The 11,964-nt window shown below is 57.6% G+C and overlaps 1 protein-coding gene across 1 annotated transcript; it reads right to left on the reverse strand.

Moving 5' to 3' along the window:
• Window positions 1–76: 76 nt before the first annotated feature.
• SUPT16H (SPT16 homolog, facilitates chromatin remodeling subunit) lies at window positions 77–11,769 on the reverse strand. Its single transcript, XM_078851054.1, has 25 exons — window positions 11,620–11,769; window positions 11,285–11,455; window positions 10,755–10,907; window positions 10,456–10,602; window positions 10,096–10,247; window positions 9,651–9,823; window positions 9,362–9,452; window positions 8,952–9,025; window positions 8,479–8,591; window positions 8,129–8,194; window positions 7,642–7,740; window positions 7,264–7,379; window positions 6,674–6,827; window positions 6,149–6,276; window positions 5,702–5,837; window positions 5,438–5,564; window positions 5,207–5,325; window positions 4,927–5,052; window positions 4,519–4,631; window positions 4,142–4,217; window positions 3,703–3,872; window positions 2,254–2,383; window positions 1,845–1,974; window positions 1,411–1,488; window positions 77–1,153 (listed from the first exon to the last, which is right to left on the reverse strand). Exons 2-25 carry the CDS (start codon window positions 11,417–11,419, stop codon window positions 1,002–1,004), a joined length of 2,958 nt encoding a protein of 985 aa, XP_078707180.1. The 5' UTR covers window positions 11,420–11,455; window positions 11,620–11,769; the 3' UTR covers window positions 77–1,001.
• Window positions 11,770–11,964: the final 195 nt, after the last annotated feature.

The following is an 11,964-nucleotide window of genomic DNA, read 5'->3' on the forward strand; positions in this document are numbered from 1 at the left end:
CCGTAATACAAACAACAACAATAGGTGACCAGCTTCCCCTCCCCACTGACTGAACAGACTCAGCACCTGGAAAAGGTGAACTTACAAAAACACATTTTATTGTTTCAATTCTCCAAAGTCGAAAATCCAAGAGCTACCGGCTATGAAAAAAAATTAGAGCCCTCCCCTGCCCCATCACCCCCCAGGGGCCTCCCTCACCAGCAAGCAGCAGGGGCAGGTGATGGGGGCCCATGGGAGATGACACGATAAAACCCCCCAAAACAAAAGCATCTCTCCTACCAGAGGCTTGACTTGGCAACTGAGGAAACGAGATAAATACGGAACAGAGCCAGGCGAGTAAAAAACAAGAAGCTGGATCCTCTCAGGGCTAGACCACTCCCCCCATGCACCCCACTCCTGGCAGGGCTGGGCCACTCCCAACCCCTCCAGTGCTGAGGAAGGCAGTAGCAGGGATGGGATGGACCTGTAGGTGCCAGCCCTGCACAGTCTACCCCCCGCCTTGGTTACCAGCACCCTGAGGATGAAGTCCGAGACACTCAGAGGTCCTCTGCGCTGGCTGCGTCTCCCCAGAGCTGTTGGGAAACGGGATGATTCCATTGCCAGAGACTCCCTGGGGGGAGAAAGCAGCAGCCTGCGCCATAGCCATACCTACACCTCACAAGGGAATGTGGGGGTGACTAGGGAGGGACCCCAGGAGGGAGTGAAGGGGGTGGGGCGAGCAATCACTGACACCAGCGTCCTTACTCCGAGAGGCCTCTTCCTCCTCTTCATTGGCAGTGCTCATGTCCATGGTTACAGGCAGGCGGGGCCTGGAATTTTCACAGCTGATTGGTCCGTACAAATGGCCAGAAAAACTCAAGAAACAAAAACAGGGAAAATTGAAAACAGGAAAAGACAAAAGTTTGTGGGTGGGGCATGGTGCCCCCCCCACCCTGGGATTGGCTGTTGAGCAGGGTCTGGTGCCCCAGGCTTCGCTGCTGGGGAGGGTCAGAGTTCACTGCCTACTTCCTCTTCTTCTTGGGGGGCCCCGAGCTGCGGCCTGGGCTGCGGCTGTGGGAACTGCGGCGGCTGGAACTGTGGGCTGGGCCCTTCCTCTTCCTGCTGAGGCTGCGGCTTTGCTCCTCCTCTTCCTCGTACCGGCTCTCCCGGTCCGCTAGGGGAGTAGGATGGGGGTCAGGGCATGGCTGTGTAACCCACCAAACTGCTGGAGCGGGTGAGAGGCTGGTACCTATCCCCACCAACACCCTCCATTACCAGCTCCCCTGTCCTACTGCAAGGCAACAGGAGGTGCAGGGCTCTGGCCCCTCCCCCATAACCATTAGGGGTCAGAGTGAACAGGGTGTCACAAGGAAACCCAGATCCCATGGCCCCTGTGTGCATTTGGGAAATGTCCCAAGGGCTGGCACTCACCTTTCCTGGCCTCCTCCTCCAGCTCGTCCCAGTCCTTCCCACTCTCCTCCTCGCTGCCCATGGATTCCTTGGAGTAATCTGCAAATGGAGACAGGAGCTCAGAGGATGGCCCTGTGCACAGCGCCACCCCACAGCTCAACCCTCTGTCCAATGAAGGGAACCATCCCCCTGTACTGGAACAAGGGGCCTAATCCCACCTCACCTCACCCCACCCCTCAGAATGGGAGCACAGGTGGGAGGGGGAAATGAGGCAGGACAGAGCAGGCAGTGTGTGGAGAATAAGGGAGGGCTCCCAGGAGAAGGGGGTAGGGGTGACTCCTGCTGCCCAGCAGGGTGTACTCTGCCAGGTGACCCCTCAGGGTTAGACCCCCAGCACAGAGGCTTGGTGCCAAGAACCCTTCCACCCCCAGCCTAAGCTGCAGGGGCCTCCTCACCTGATTCCTCAGCCTCAGAGGAGTAATCTTCATCACTGTCCTCTTCCTCCTCCTCATACTCATCCTCCGAGGGGTTAAATGTCTCATCCTCAATCTCCGACTCTGACTCCCCAACCTCGGCATCACTGCCCTGGGGAGAGATCGCAGCCAGGAATCAGGACTCCTGGGTTCTATCCCCAGTTGTCACTGATTCACTGGGTGATCTTCAGTGATTCCCATAGGTCATGGGGGGCAGAAAGAAGTGGGAGTGAGATCAGATTAATTAATGTTCATTGGGCTCAGATACCAGGGTGTCCAGAGGAAATCTAAGTAATCCCCCCAACCACCATCCCTTTGCAGGGGCCCTTCCCCCTTGGGAGACAGAGCTCCCCCCTCCTCCAGGGGAGTCAGAGTCCAGTCCCCCCCATACCTCTCCCTCGGGTTCCAGGAATGACCAACCCCCCTGCTCGAAGAAGCCCTCAGGGTCATCCACAATCGTCTTCATGATTTTGGTCCAGTTGAGGGACTGCACCCCCTCCGTGTACTTCAGGTCACAAGAGCTAGGGAGAAAGGAGAGATCAGTATTGGGTCCCAGTGGATGAGGGTACTGGGGGGGAATTGTATCAGGAGGCTCCAGAGTGGATAAAAATTGATGATTTAAAATAAATAAAATCAGATTTTTTATCTAAATAGGATTTACTTTATATAAAACTAAACAGGTTTACTTTTTTTAAAAAAAATAAAGCTATTTAAAATTATGACAACCTATGTTAAGACCTAAACTTACTATAATCTATTTACATTAAATTTAAATATTTTTATCAGTAAATGTTTGCTACCAACTTTTAAGGAAAGTTAAACCACTGAATTGGTGGAAGTAGCTGGCCAAGCATTTGGAACCAGAGTTTGTTGAAGGCCTAACAAGCTTTTAATAGCAATAGCCTCCTCTGCAAGTGCAGAGAGAATATTGTCTTCATTTCCGTGCATTCCAAGTTCAGTTCAATGACTAGTTTTCAAAATTGAAAAACCTATTGGGAACTGGAAAAGCTTCCTTTGCTTAATTGGTTGTAAAATGCAAAACATGTTTAGATAAACTTTGATATACTTTTTTGGCATGTATCCAGCACATTAAGACAGTTTATTTAACGAATAAAAAAGCATTTTACAATGGTTTGGTGCATTTCTGAATTGGATTTGAATTTCAATCCAAACAGAGCTTGGCACAAACCAGAAGTAAAAAATCATCATCAAGATATGGATCATTCACCATTTTCTAACAGAATAAAAAATGTAAAATTAAGAATCTGAATGAACTGTAAACTGCTATCATTGCTGAAATAACTGTGTATAGATATAGATAGCATGTCCTCCTGGGTAGCAAAAAGAACTAAATGTAGCATAAAGGCTGTATTCAGTTGCAGATCAACTTGTTTTAATTGTTACCAGCCAATGAGAATCAACCTTTCTTTAGGGGAAAACCCTCCCGAAAAAGTACGAATGCAAAACACTATTAAAATTGATTTAAATCATGATTAAAAACTGGTGATTTAAAGTCCCTTGATTTAAATCATTCCACTCGGGGGGGGGGGAGGGGAGATCAGAGTCCTGGTGTGTGTGGGGTAGGCACCAGGAGAGGCGTCCTGTGGGGGGGGGGGGGAAGGGGGACAATCCTTGGTGGGGACCCCCCAGTTGATGGCGCTGGTGGGTACAGTGAGGAGGCTGGGAGATCGGGATCTTGGTGAAGTAGGTCTCAGTGGAGGGGTCAGGGGGCATCATTCCTCAGTGGAGACCCCCCAGTTGATGGAATTGGTGGGTATGGTGTGGATCAGGATCCTGATGAGGCAGGTATCAGGGAGGAGGATGGGGGGGTGTCACTCACTTGAGCCACTCCTTGATGGGGTCGAGGGAGGCCACGGGGATGGCATTGATCATGGTCACTTTCTTGCTGTAGTCCTTGTAGACAATGACCATGTCAAAGTTCTTCAGGTGGAACTGGACTCGCTCAAAGTGAATGAGCTCCACCTCATCCAATGTCACCACGAACGGAGGCTGCAGGGGAGGGGTGGGGTCAGGCCCAGGATGGAGACACCCCCTCACCAATCCTGGGACAGAGACCCCCTGCCAATGAGGCCAGTAGTCACAGGGGACAGAGCTGTACCCCCAAGTCCCTTCCCACCCTACAGTGCCGGTGCTCGCCCTGAGCTCCGCCCACCCCCATAAGCACCCAGGCAGGTCCCTTGGGACACAGGTTTGTGCCAGGTCCTGAGCCGGGCAGGGACTGGGGTGGGGGCATGAACAGGTCCCCCACAGACACTCACCCACTCAGTGCAATTCACCAGGGCACTGCTGGTCGGCTGGAGCAGGCAGGTGCTTCTGTAGGGGGCGCCATTGAACCTGCCAGAGAGAGCAAAGCGAGCGAGGTCAGTGAGAGCCACAGACCCAGAGTGGGGGGGGGGGGGGAGGGGCCAGACTGAACCCCTGGTGGGCATCTTGTGTCAGACTGTGCCCACGGGGTCCAGGGCCACAAATCCCCAGGTCCCAGAAGGCACCCTCCAAGCCCCCAAAGATCCCGGAAGGGCACCCTCCACACTCCTGCTCCCCCCCAAAGGTCCCAGAAGGGGACCTCCACGCCCCTGCTCCCCCCATCCCTAGGAGTGCCAGAAGGGCACCTTGATGCCCTAGTTCACCACCTTACCCTAGGTCCCGAAAGGGCACCTCGAACTCCAGCTCCTCCTTGGTCAGAGCCTCCACCTTCTCGATGAAATTCTTAAAGGCCGTTTTCAGCTTGTGCCTCATTTCGCGCTCCATCTGCATGGGGCACAGGGACATCAGCCAGACTCTCAGGGAGATTCCCTCCCTTCTGAGCCCCCCACCTACCCTCACGCTCCATCTGCATGGGGCACAGGGACAACAGCCTGTCTCCTGGGGATAGGAGCCCCCTAACGTAACCCCTCACTCTCCATCTGCAGGGTCAGCACAGCCTCCTAAGGACAGAGACCCCCTCAGCCCAGTCCCCTCTCATCTCGCACTCAATCTGCAGGGGCAGCAAGGTCAGCCTGGAGGCTGCCCCTCCACTGCAGCCGACCCCTGCCCCACATCTCACCTGCTCAGCGTAGAGGTCGTCGCGGTCATGCATGTGCTGGTGCTTGCCCAGGTCTGTGGTGATCTCGCCCACCTCGGTGTAGAACTGCACATCCGTGTGCCGCTTCTTCCCAAACATGATAGCATTCTGGGGGAGTGGAGGGGGGGCATGAAGGCTCCATTGTGTCTCTCACACCCCACACCAGTCCCCGGGTCAAACCCTGCAAGAGTCCTCCCCAGCCCCGCACAGAACAGGGCAAGATCAGGCCCGGAGATGGTTCCTGGGGGCACAGGGGCCCTACCTTGAGGTGGAAGTGCAGCACGATGATCATCTCCCCGTCACAGGGCTGGAACAGCGCGTGTTTGATGTTGTTGTACAGAATGTCGACCTTGTCTCCCCGCACGGAGGTGAAGCGGAAACCTGCCCAAGAGACAGACAGTGAGAGGGGACCCTTGGGCTGGAGCGCAACTAGGAGGAGGCTGTCCCTGGACTGGGGCTGGGAGCCGAGCGGGCTGGGGGAAGGGGCCCTTACCATTGACGTGGGCCTCTAGTGAGCCTTGCATCCTCTTCTGGGCGATGTTGGGCCGGATGTACAGGTCCTTTAGCTTGGGGTTGCTCCGGTTCAGGTTAATGATGAGCGAGTCTTGCTTGACAATGCCCTAGAGAGAGATGATGAGAGCCAGGAAGTGAGATCCCGCGGAGCACAGAGCCCGCCGTGTGTTAGCGTCTCTGCCTGAGACCAGGATACGGGGTCAACTTTTCCCAGGCTCCCAGGGGCTCTCCGCTCCTGGCTCACCTCCTTCTCCTTCTCCTCTGCCTCCCTGGTCTTGTAGCGTTTCTGCACCTCCTTGATGATGCGGAAGGCGTTCTGCAGGTTGAGGGCTGGCACGGTCTGCTCACCCGGCGTTTTCATGTTGGAGGCACGATACGTGCTGGGGGAGGTGCGGTAAGCGGTTACTGGCCATAACAGCACTGCATGTATGCAGCCCCTGCCCCACACAGCCCATGGGGCACTTGGGTGCCCAGCCCCCACAGGAAGTTGGTGCCTAGTCTCCCCGCTGCCCCATACAGCAGGCTGTCAAGCTCCGCCATGTACAGAGGCCAAGAGCCCAGGTCACACAGCCAGACTATGCCAGAGCCAGGAGTCCCGAGTCCCAGCCCAGCCTGGGGCGCGAGGGGGCTGTAGGGGAAGGTCGTCCAAGCAGTGGGCAGAGGGTGGGGGGCGGCGGAAGGGGGCACTCACATTTCCTTGACGAAGGTGGCCTCGGGGTTGGGGAAGATGTTGCCCTCGTTGCGCCCCAGGGCACTGCCTGGGCAGTAGAAATTGATGCGCAAGTAGGTGTAGTCACCCTCCACTGACATGCTGATGTTCTGCACCACAGGGAGGTCGGGGGGTCAGTCAGACTGTGCGCCCTGAATGCGGCTGATGACTTCTCTGTACCCCGGCTCCCACCTGTAAGCACCCTTCCCCTCACCTCCCAGCTCCATTCCCCAGGGTTCCCGCAGGCAACCGCCCCCCCAGCTCCACTCCCCAGAGCTCCTGCCTGTAACCCCCCCATTCCCCAGGGCTCCTGCCTGCATGGCCCCTAGAGGCAGGGCCTCTGGGGGAAACGGCCCCCACTTTCCTTCGAGCTGAAGAACCAACACAACCCTCAACCCAACAGGTTCCCTAACCCCCTCCCTGTCTTATTGGCTGAGGAGTCACCTTCCCGGGCTGACAGTGGCCACGCAGAAGCATGCAGGCTCCCCATTACGCAGCCCCCCATACCTTGATGGTGGCGATGTGGAAGGGTGTGGCGATGCCAAAGACTGGCATGATGACAGTCTCGTATTTCTTGTCAATGTAGATCTTCATCTCCCGGATGTGTGGCTCCTTGGGCATCAACGATGGGTTCTTGTAGGAGATGTTCGATTTGCGGGCCCTGGGTGGGGTGGGGGAAGATGAAACAGCATAGCCCCCCGGAGCCTCCAAATATCCAGCAGGCACACACAGCCTCCCTCCGAAACACGGCACAGCCTCTAGGGCCCCCAGATATCCAGCAAGCATGCACAGCTTCCCCCCGAAAAACGGCACAGCGCTCCTTCTCCGGCACCACACTTCCAAGGAACCCCAGATCACCCACAGATACAGCTCCAACCCAGGCCCTCCGTACATACATACACACAGAGTGACAGGTAGCAACCCTGAGGCCTGCTCCACTTCTGGATCCACTCCCCCACAACTCACTTCTGGATCTGCTCACCCCACCCCCAGGCTCTCCTCCCACTCACTTCTAGAGTCACTCCCCTCCCTACCCCCCCCCATCTCCCCACTCACTCCTAGATCTGCTCTCACCCCCAAGTTCCCCTTCCACTCACTTCTGGATCTGCTGCTCGCCCTTCTGCTCCGTCAGCCGCCGCTTGGCCTCCTCGTTGAGCTGCATGGCCAGCTCCTTCTGGTGGGCTCGACGCTTCTCCTCCGCCGTCAGCTCATTCTGGGGGTAGCAGGAATGCGAGTGAGGCCCAGACCCAGACCCCAGCTCAGCAGCCCAGCCACCACCCTGCCCCTGAGCCAGCCCCGCAGCCACAGGGACCACTCAGCCCCAGTCCCATAGGAGCATGGCCCCCAGCCCCTCCCTTGTGGGGAAATTAGCTCCCCCAGCCCCTTCTGAGCTGCAGGGACCCCTGCTGGTGTCCCACGCAGGCTCTGGAGCCCAACCAGCCCTGGCCAGCTCCCCATGACAGGAGGAACCGCACCCGCGTCCGCTCCGTCAGCAGAGCTGCTGCTCGGGAGCTGCGCCCCAGCAGGTCTTCAGCCTCGTCTTTCTCCTCCTCTTCCTCCTCCTCATCTTCATTCTGTGGGAGATGGACAGAATGGTCAGAGCTGGTCCCCCCACCCTTTACACCTCTGCCCCCACGTTTCCTTGCACCCTTCATCCTCCACCACACTGGAAGGGATGTGCTAGGATTTACGCTGGGGTCGTTCGCTGGCTTGCATTCTGCAGAACATCAGACCAGAGGGTCGTAATGGTCCCTTCTGCCTTGGGAACCTACAAATCTATGAAATGTTGCCACTTTGCCCCACAACATCTCCCAGGCCCACCCCCATCCAGCACCTTGAGGACCTTCTGTCATCCCCTCCTCCACGCAGAACTCCCTGCCCCCGAAGCATGGGAGCCCCAGCATGCCCTGCTCTGATATCGAGTCTGCCTTCCCCCCACCTCTCCCGCACCCCAAACCTCACCTTGAGGAAGATGCCAACGTTTTTGACCTTTTTCTTAACAGAAGTGAGAATGGTGGCCGGGCCGTCCTTGGAGAGCAAAGAAAGAGTCAGAGGGGGGAGCAGATGGCAGCCCATAACGCACATGGGGCAGAGAAGCATAAAATACTCACCCTGTACGCCCCCCATCCACCAGCATGGTGCCCCCCAAATAACCCTGCGTGCCTCCCCACCCCCACGGTGCCCCCCAAATAACCCTCCGCCTCACCCCAACAGCACAGTGCCCCCCAAATAACCCTCTGGCCCCGCCTCACACCTCATCCACCAGCATGGTGCTCCGCAAATAACCTTGCGACCCAACCCCCAACACTCACCTCATCCACCAGCACGGTGTCTCCAACGAACAGTGCGTAAGTTCGCTCCTCTGGTTTCTTCCCTTCCTTGTTAGTCAGGTCAGAGAAGCCCACGTTGATGCTGAATACCATCCCTGCCAGCCAGATGAGAAAGGAGGTGACACGCTCAGGGAGGCCCAGGCTGGGGTGGCAGGGCCCGGGGGACATGCAGGGAGGTCAGCAGTCGCCAACCAGTCCACATGCACAGGCAGCAGCTGCACACGGAGCTACACACGAGCAGGATACCCCTCCCTGCATATGCTTTAGGGGAGGCTCCCGCCTGCAGGAAAAGAGATTTCGAGCCTCAAGGGCTGCATAGGGGGTGGTGTAGGGACTGGGTACCTGACTCTGAGGACAATGGGGGTCTCTCCCCATAACTAAGCTGGCTCTGAGGGCATGGGGATGCGATGGCATCAGCAAGAAGGGATCTGTGTGTGTGGGGGGGTGTGTCTCACCTTTCTTGAGCCGGTGCTGGTTCTTGCTGTTGATGACGAGGGAGCCCTCTCTGAACTCGATGCCCATGGCAAATCTGTGAAGAGTCCAGGTGGCAGTCACATTACCCATAGCCACCCTCTGGCCCTGGCAATGCTCCCTGCCCCATAGACCCGGCGCCAGTCCCTGCCCTACACCAGGCTGGGCAGATATTGCAGGCACCACTCCAGCAGGAGCCTAGAGCCTCGCCCCTGAGCCAGGCTGAGCTGTGCAGGCCCTGGGCACATGGGGGCTGGGCTGCGGCTGGAACCCGGAGCAGGGTTCTCTTCCCCTAGGTTCTGGATGCTCATGCTCAGCAGACTCAGGGCGGCTGATGCAGGGTGTGCGGTGCGTGTGGGTTTGTGTAGTGGGTGTTGGGGGGGCGGTTTCTTACCCCAGGTTCTTGGTGATCTTGTTCAGCAGCTCCGGTTTCTGCTTCTTCACCACATCCATGACGGCAGCGTAGACCTCGCACAGCTTCACGCCTGGGGGAGTCTCAGCGTGAGCACTAGGTGGCGTGATGTCCTCCCCTTCCCTCCCACCGGGGCCAGGGCAGCATCACATCCCAGTCCCACACCCCGGGGGCCGGGCAGTGCGACATCCTCCTCTGCCCCTCCTCCCATCAGGGCAGCAGAACCCCTCCCCACTTCCCCAGCACACACCCCCGCATCACCCCTACTCACCATGCCGCAGCTCCTTGAGCAGCTCCTCCTGCAACTGCAGCAGAAAAGTGTAGTTGTCCTGCACCTCCTGGGGCGGGTCCACCATGAGCGTGCGCACCAGGTTGGAGCAATAGGATTTGTAGCGGATGCCCATGGCGCAGGTGATGGCCCCAAAGTGCATGTGGTTCTTGTCGCTAGTGGATGGACAAAGAGAGGTGGATTTCAGGGAGGCGCTAGTTATGGGCTGGGCGTGGGGTGTCTGGGGGCTGAGCCAGGAGTCCCTGGATCTTGGAAAAGGCAGGACCAGACAGACCGACCCAACCAGCAGCACCAGCTCCCTGACAAGTCTCCAGCATTGGGCGGTTCTGCGGGAAGCGAGGCCTGACCCTGGCCCTCATCTGCCTGGTCAGCAGAGGTAGGGGTGGGGCGGCTGGGTGGGAGGGCTAGGAGCCCTGCGGGCACTGACCTGACGACACTGAACTTGAGGTTGTAGTTGCCGCCGCTCTGGATGATGGGGGGATAGCACATCTCCACTGTGGAGGGGTCAGCCCCTGACAGGTACTTTTTCTCCTCGATGGCCTTCTCCACCGATTCTGCCAGCTTGCTGTGCCGCACTTTCTGTGGGGCACATGGAGACTTTGAGTAGGAACAGCCAGATGGACCACAGGATTTGCCAGCGTCCCAGGCCCAAGTCACCTCCCAGCCGCAGCTCAACCCCTACCAGCCTCCCTGCCGCCACCTCCAAGCCGCGGTTCACCCCCTACCAGCCCCCACATCCCATCCACAGCTCACCCCACCACACCCCAAGGCCTCCCTACCCTCTCACCTCGTCAGCGTCGACAATCTCCATGACCCGCTCCTTGAAGAATTTGTTAAAGACCTCAGAGGTGATGGCAGCCGCTTTGCGCATCAGGTTCAGTTCCCCATCCTCCTTCACTGCGATAGTGTAGGCCACGACTGCGCTGATATCTACCTGCTCCAGGGACAGGGAGAGGGTGAGGGGAGCAGGTAGAGCTCCTCACACCCCTGCCTTGGCATAAGGCCACAACCCCACTGATATCCGCCTGCAAAGCCAGAGATGGGGGGAAGGGAGCTCCCCTCCACCCATCCTGCCACCCAGCTCACCTTCTCAAAGCCCTCCTTGCTGAGGCAATCATTCCAGTTCTTCATGAACTCCCCGGGGAACTTGTCCTTGCTGAAGACCCCAATGCGCTTCCCGTTCTTGCTGCCCTTCAGTGCCTCAATCATCTTCTCAAAGTTCCCCTTGTTGCTCTCGTTCTGCAGAGGGCAGGGGTAGGGTTAGTCCCCCGAAACGGGGGAGTGGCATTAGAGAGGAGGCAGGTTGCACCACCAGAGTCCCTGTCGGTTACCCCCAGCCCTTCACCCTGCCAACATTCCTCAACTGCCCCATAAGCAGCAACCTTAACCTCCTCCCAGCCCAGTGTGCACAACCTTCCACCACCCCCGACTCCCATGGGCTGAACCTTCCTGCAACTCTCAATGGGTGCAGCACAACACCCTCAACATTCCCCCAGCCTGGAGTGTCAATCTTCATTCCACAACTCTCCATCCCTCAGCATGCACCACCCCATCCTGGTATGGACACCCCGCTGTGCAGTGCCCCACAACTGCCAGGCGGCACCCAACACACTCACCTTCTCCCGCACGAGCAGCGTGATGGCCGGCACGCCATTGGCGTTCTCGCTGCCCTTGCTGTTGGCGATCTGCTTCAGGAACTCCACCTTCTTCTTGCTGGCCATGAACAGGATCTTGTCCACGCAGAAAACCATGATGGTGTCGGTGAGCTCGTAGCCAAAGAGCCACGTCTGCAGGAAGGGGAACCATGAGGGAAAGGAGTCACTCCTCCCCATGGCTCCCCATCAGAGACTCCCCTCACCCCCCACAAGTGCTACCCCAACCTCCCCTCTGCTCAATGCTTTCCTCATTCCCAGCTTCAGCAGCATCCTCCACGGATTTCCCTCCTACTGACCTGCAGGGCAGTGGACTTGGCATAGACAATCTCCTCATCCACCCCCACCGAGACCACGATGGCGTCGACGTTGGCATAGTCATCCTCTCCCTTCTGCAAGGGAAGCAGAGGGAAGCGAGGGCTTGGGTCTCTCCTCCACTAGCTGCCCCAAACCATGTCATGCTAATCAGAAAGGCTCATTTGACCTCTCTGGGCTCTCAATGACCTGTAGCCTCAGAGGAGCTGCCCAGGGCTTCGAAGGGTAGGGAGCAATCCTAATGTTGCGATATGAACCCGGAGGGTTCTCAGACAGGACAGAGCAGAAACCGAAGTGGAAGCTCAGAGACCGGCAATGAGGAAGGAAGT

Source organism: Lepidochelys kempii, unplaced genomic scaffold (genome assembly GCF_965140285.1).
Source record: "Lepidochelys kempii isolate rLepKem1 unplaced genomic scaffold, rLepKem1.hap1 scaffold_276, whole genome shotgun sequence".
In the NCBI taxonomy this organism is placed as follows: domain Eukaryota; kingdom Metazoa; phylum Chordata; order Testudines; family Cheloniidae; genus Lepidochelys; species Lepidochelys kempii.

Excerpts from the sequence above, each read along its gene's own strand:
- SUPT16H (XM_078851054.1), bottom strand. The coding sequence starts at position 11,419 with ATGGTTTTCTGCGTGGACAAGATCCTGTTCATGGCCAGCAAGAAGAAG. Across the intron at positions 7,380-7,641 it reads TGCTGACGGAGCGGACGCGG|AATGAGCTGACGGCGGAGGA; the intron begins GTGCGGTTCCTC and ends TGCTACCCCCAG. Across the intron at positions 5,838-6,148 it reads GCCACCTTCGTCAAGGAAAT|CACGTATCGTGCCTCCAACA; the intron begins GTGAGTGCCCCC and ends CACCTCCCCCAG.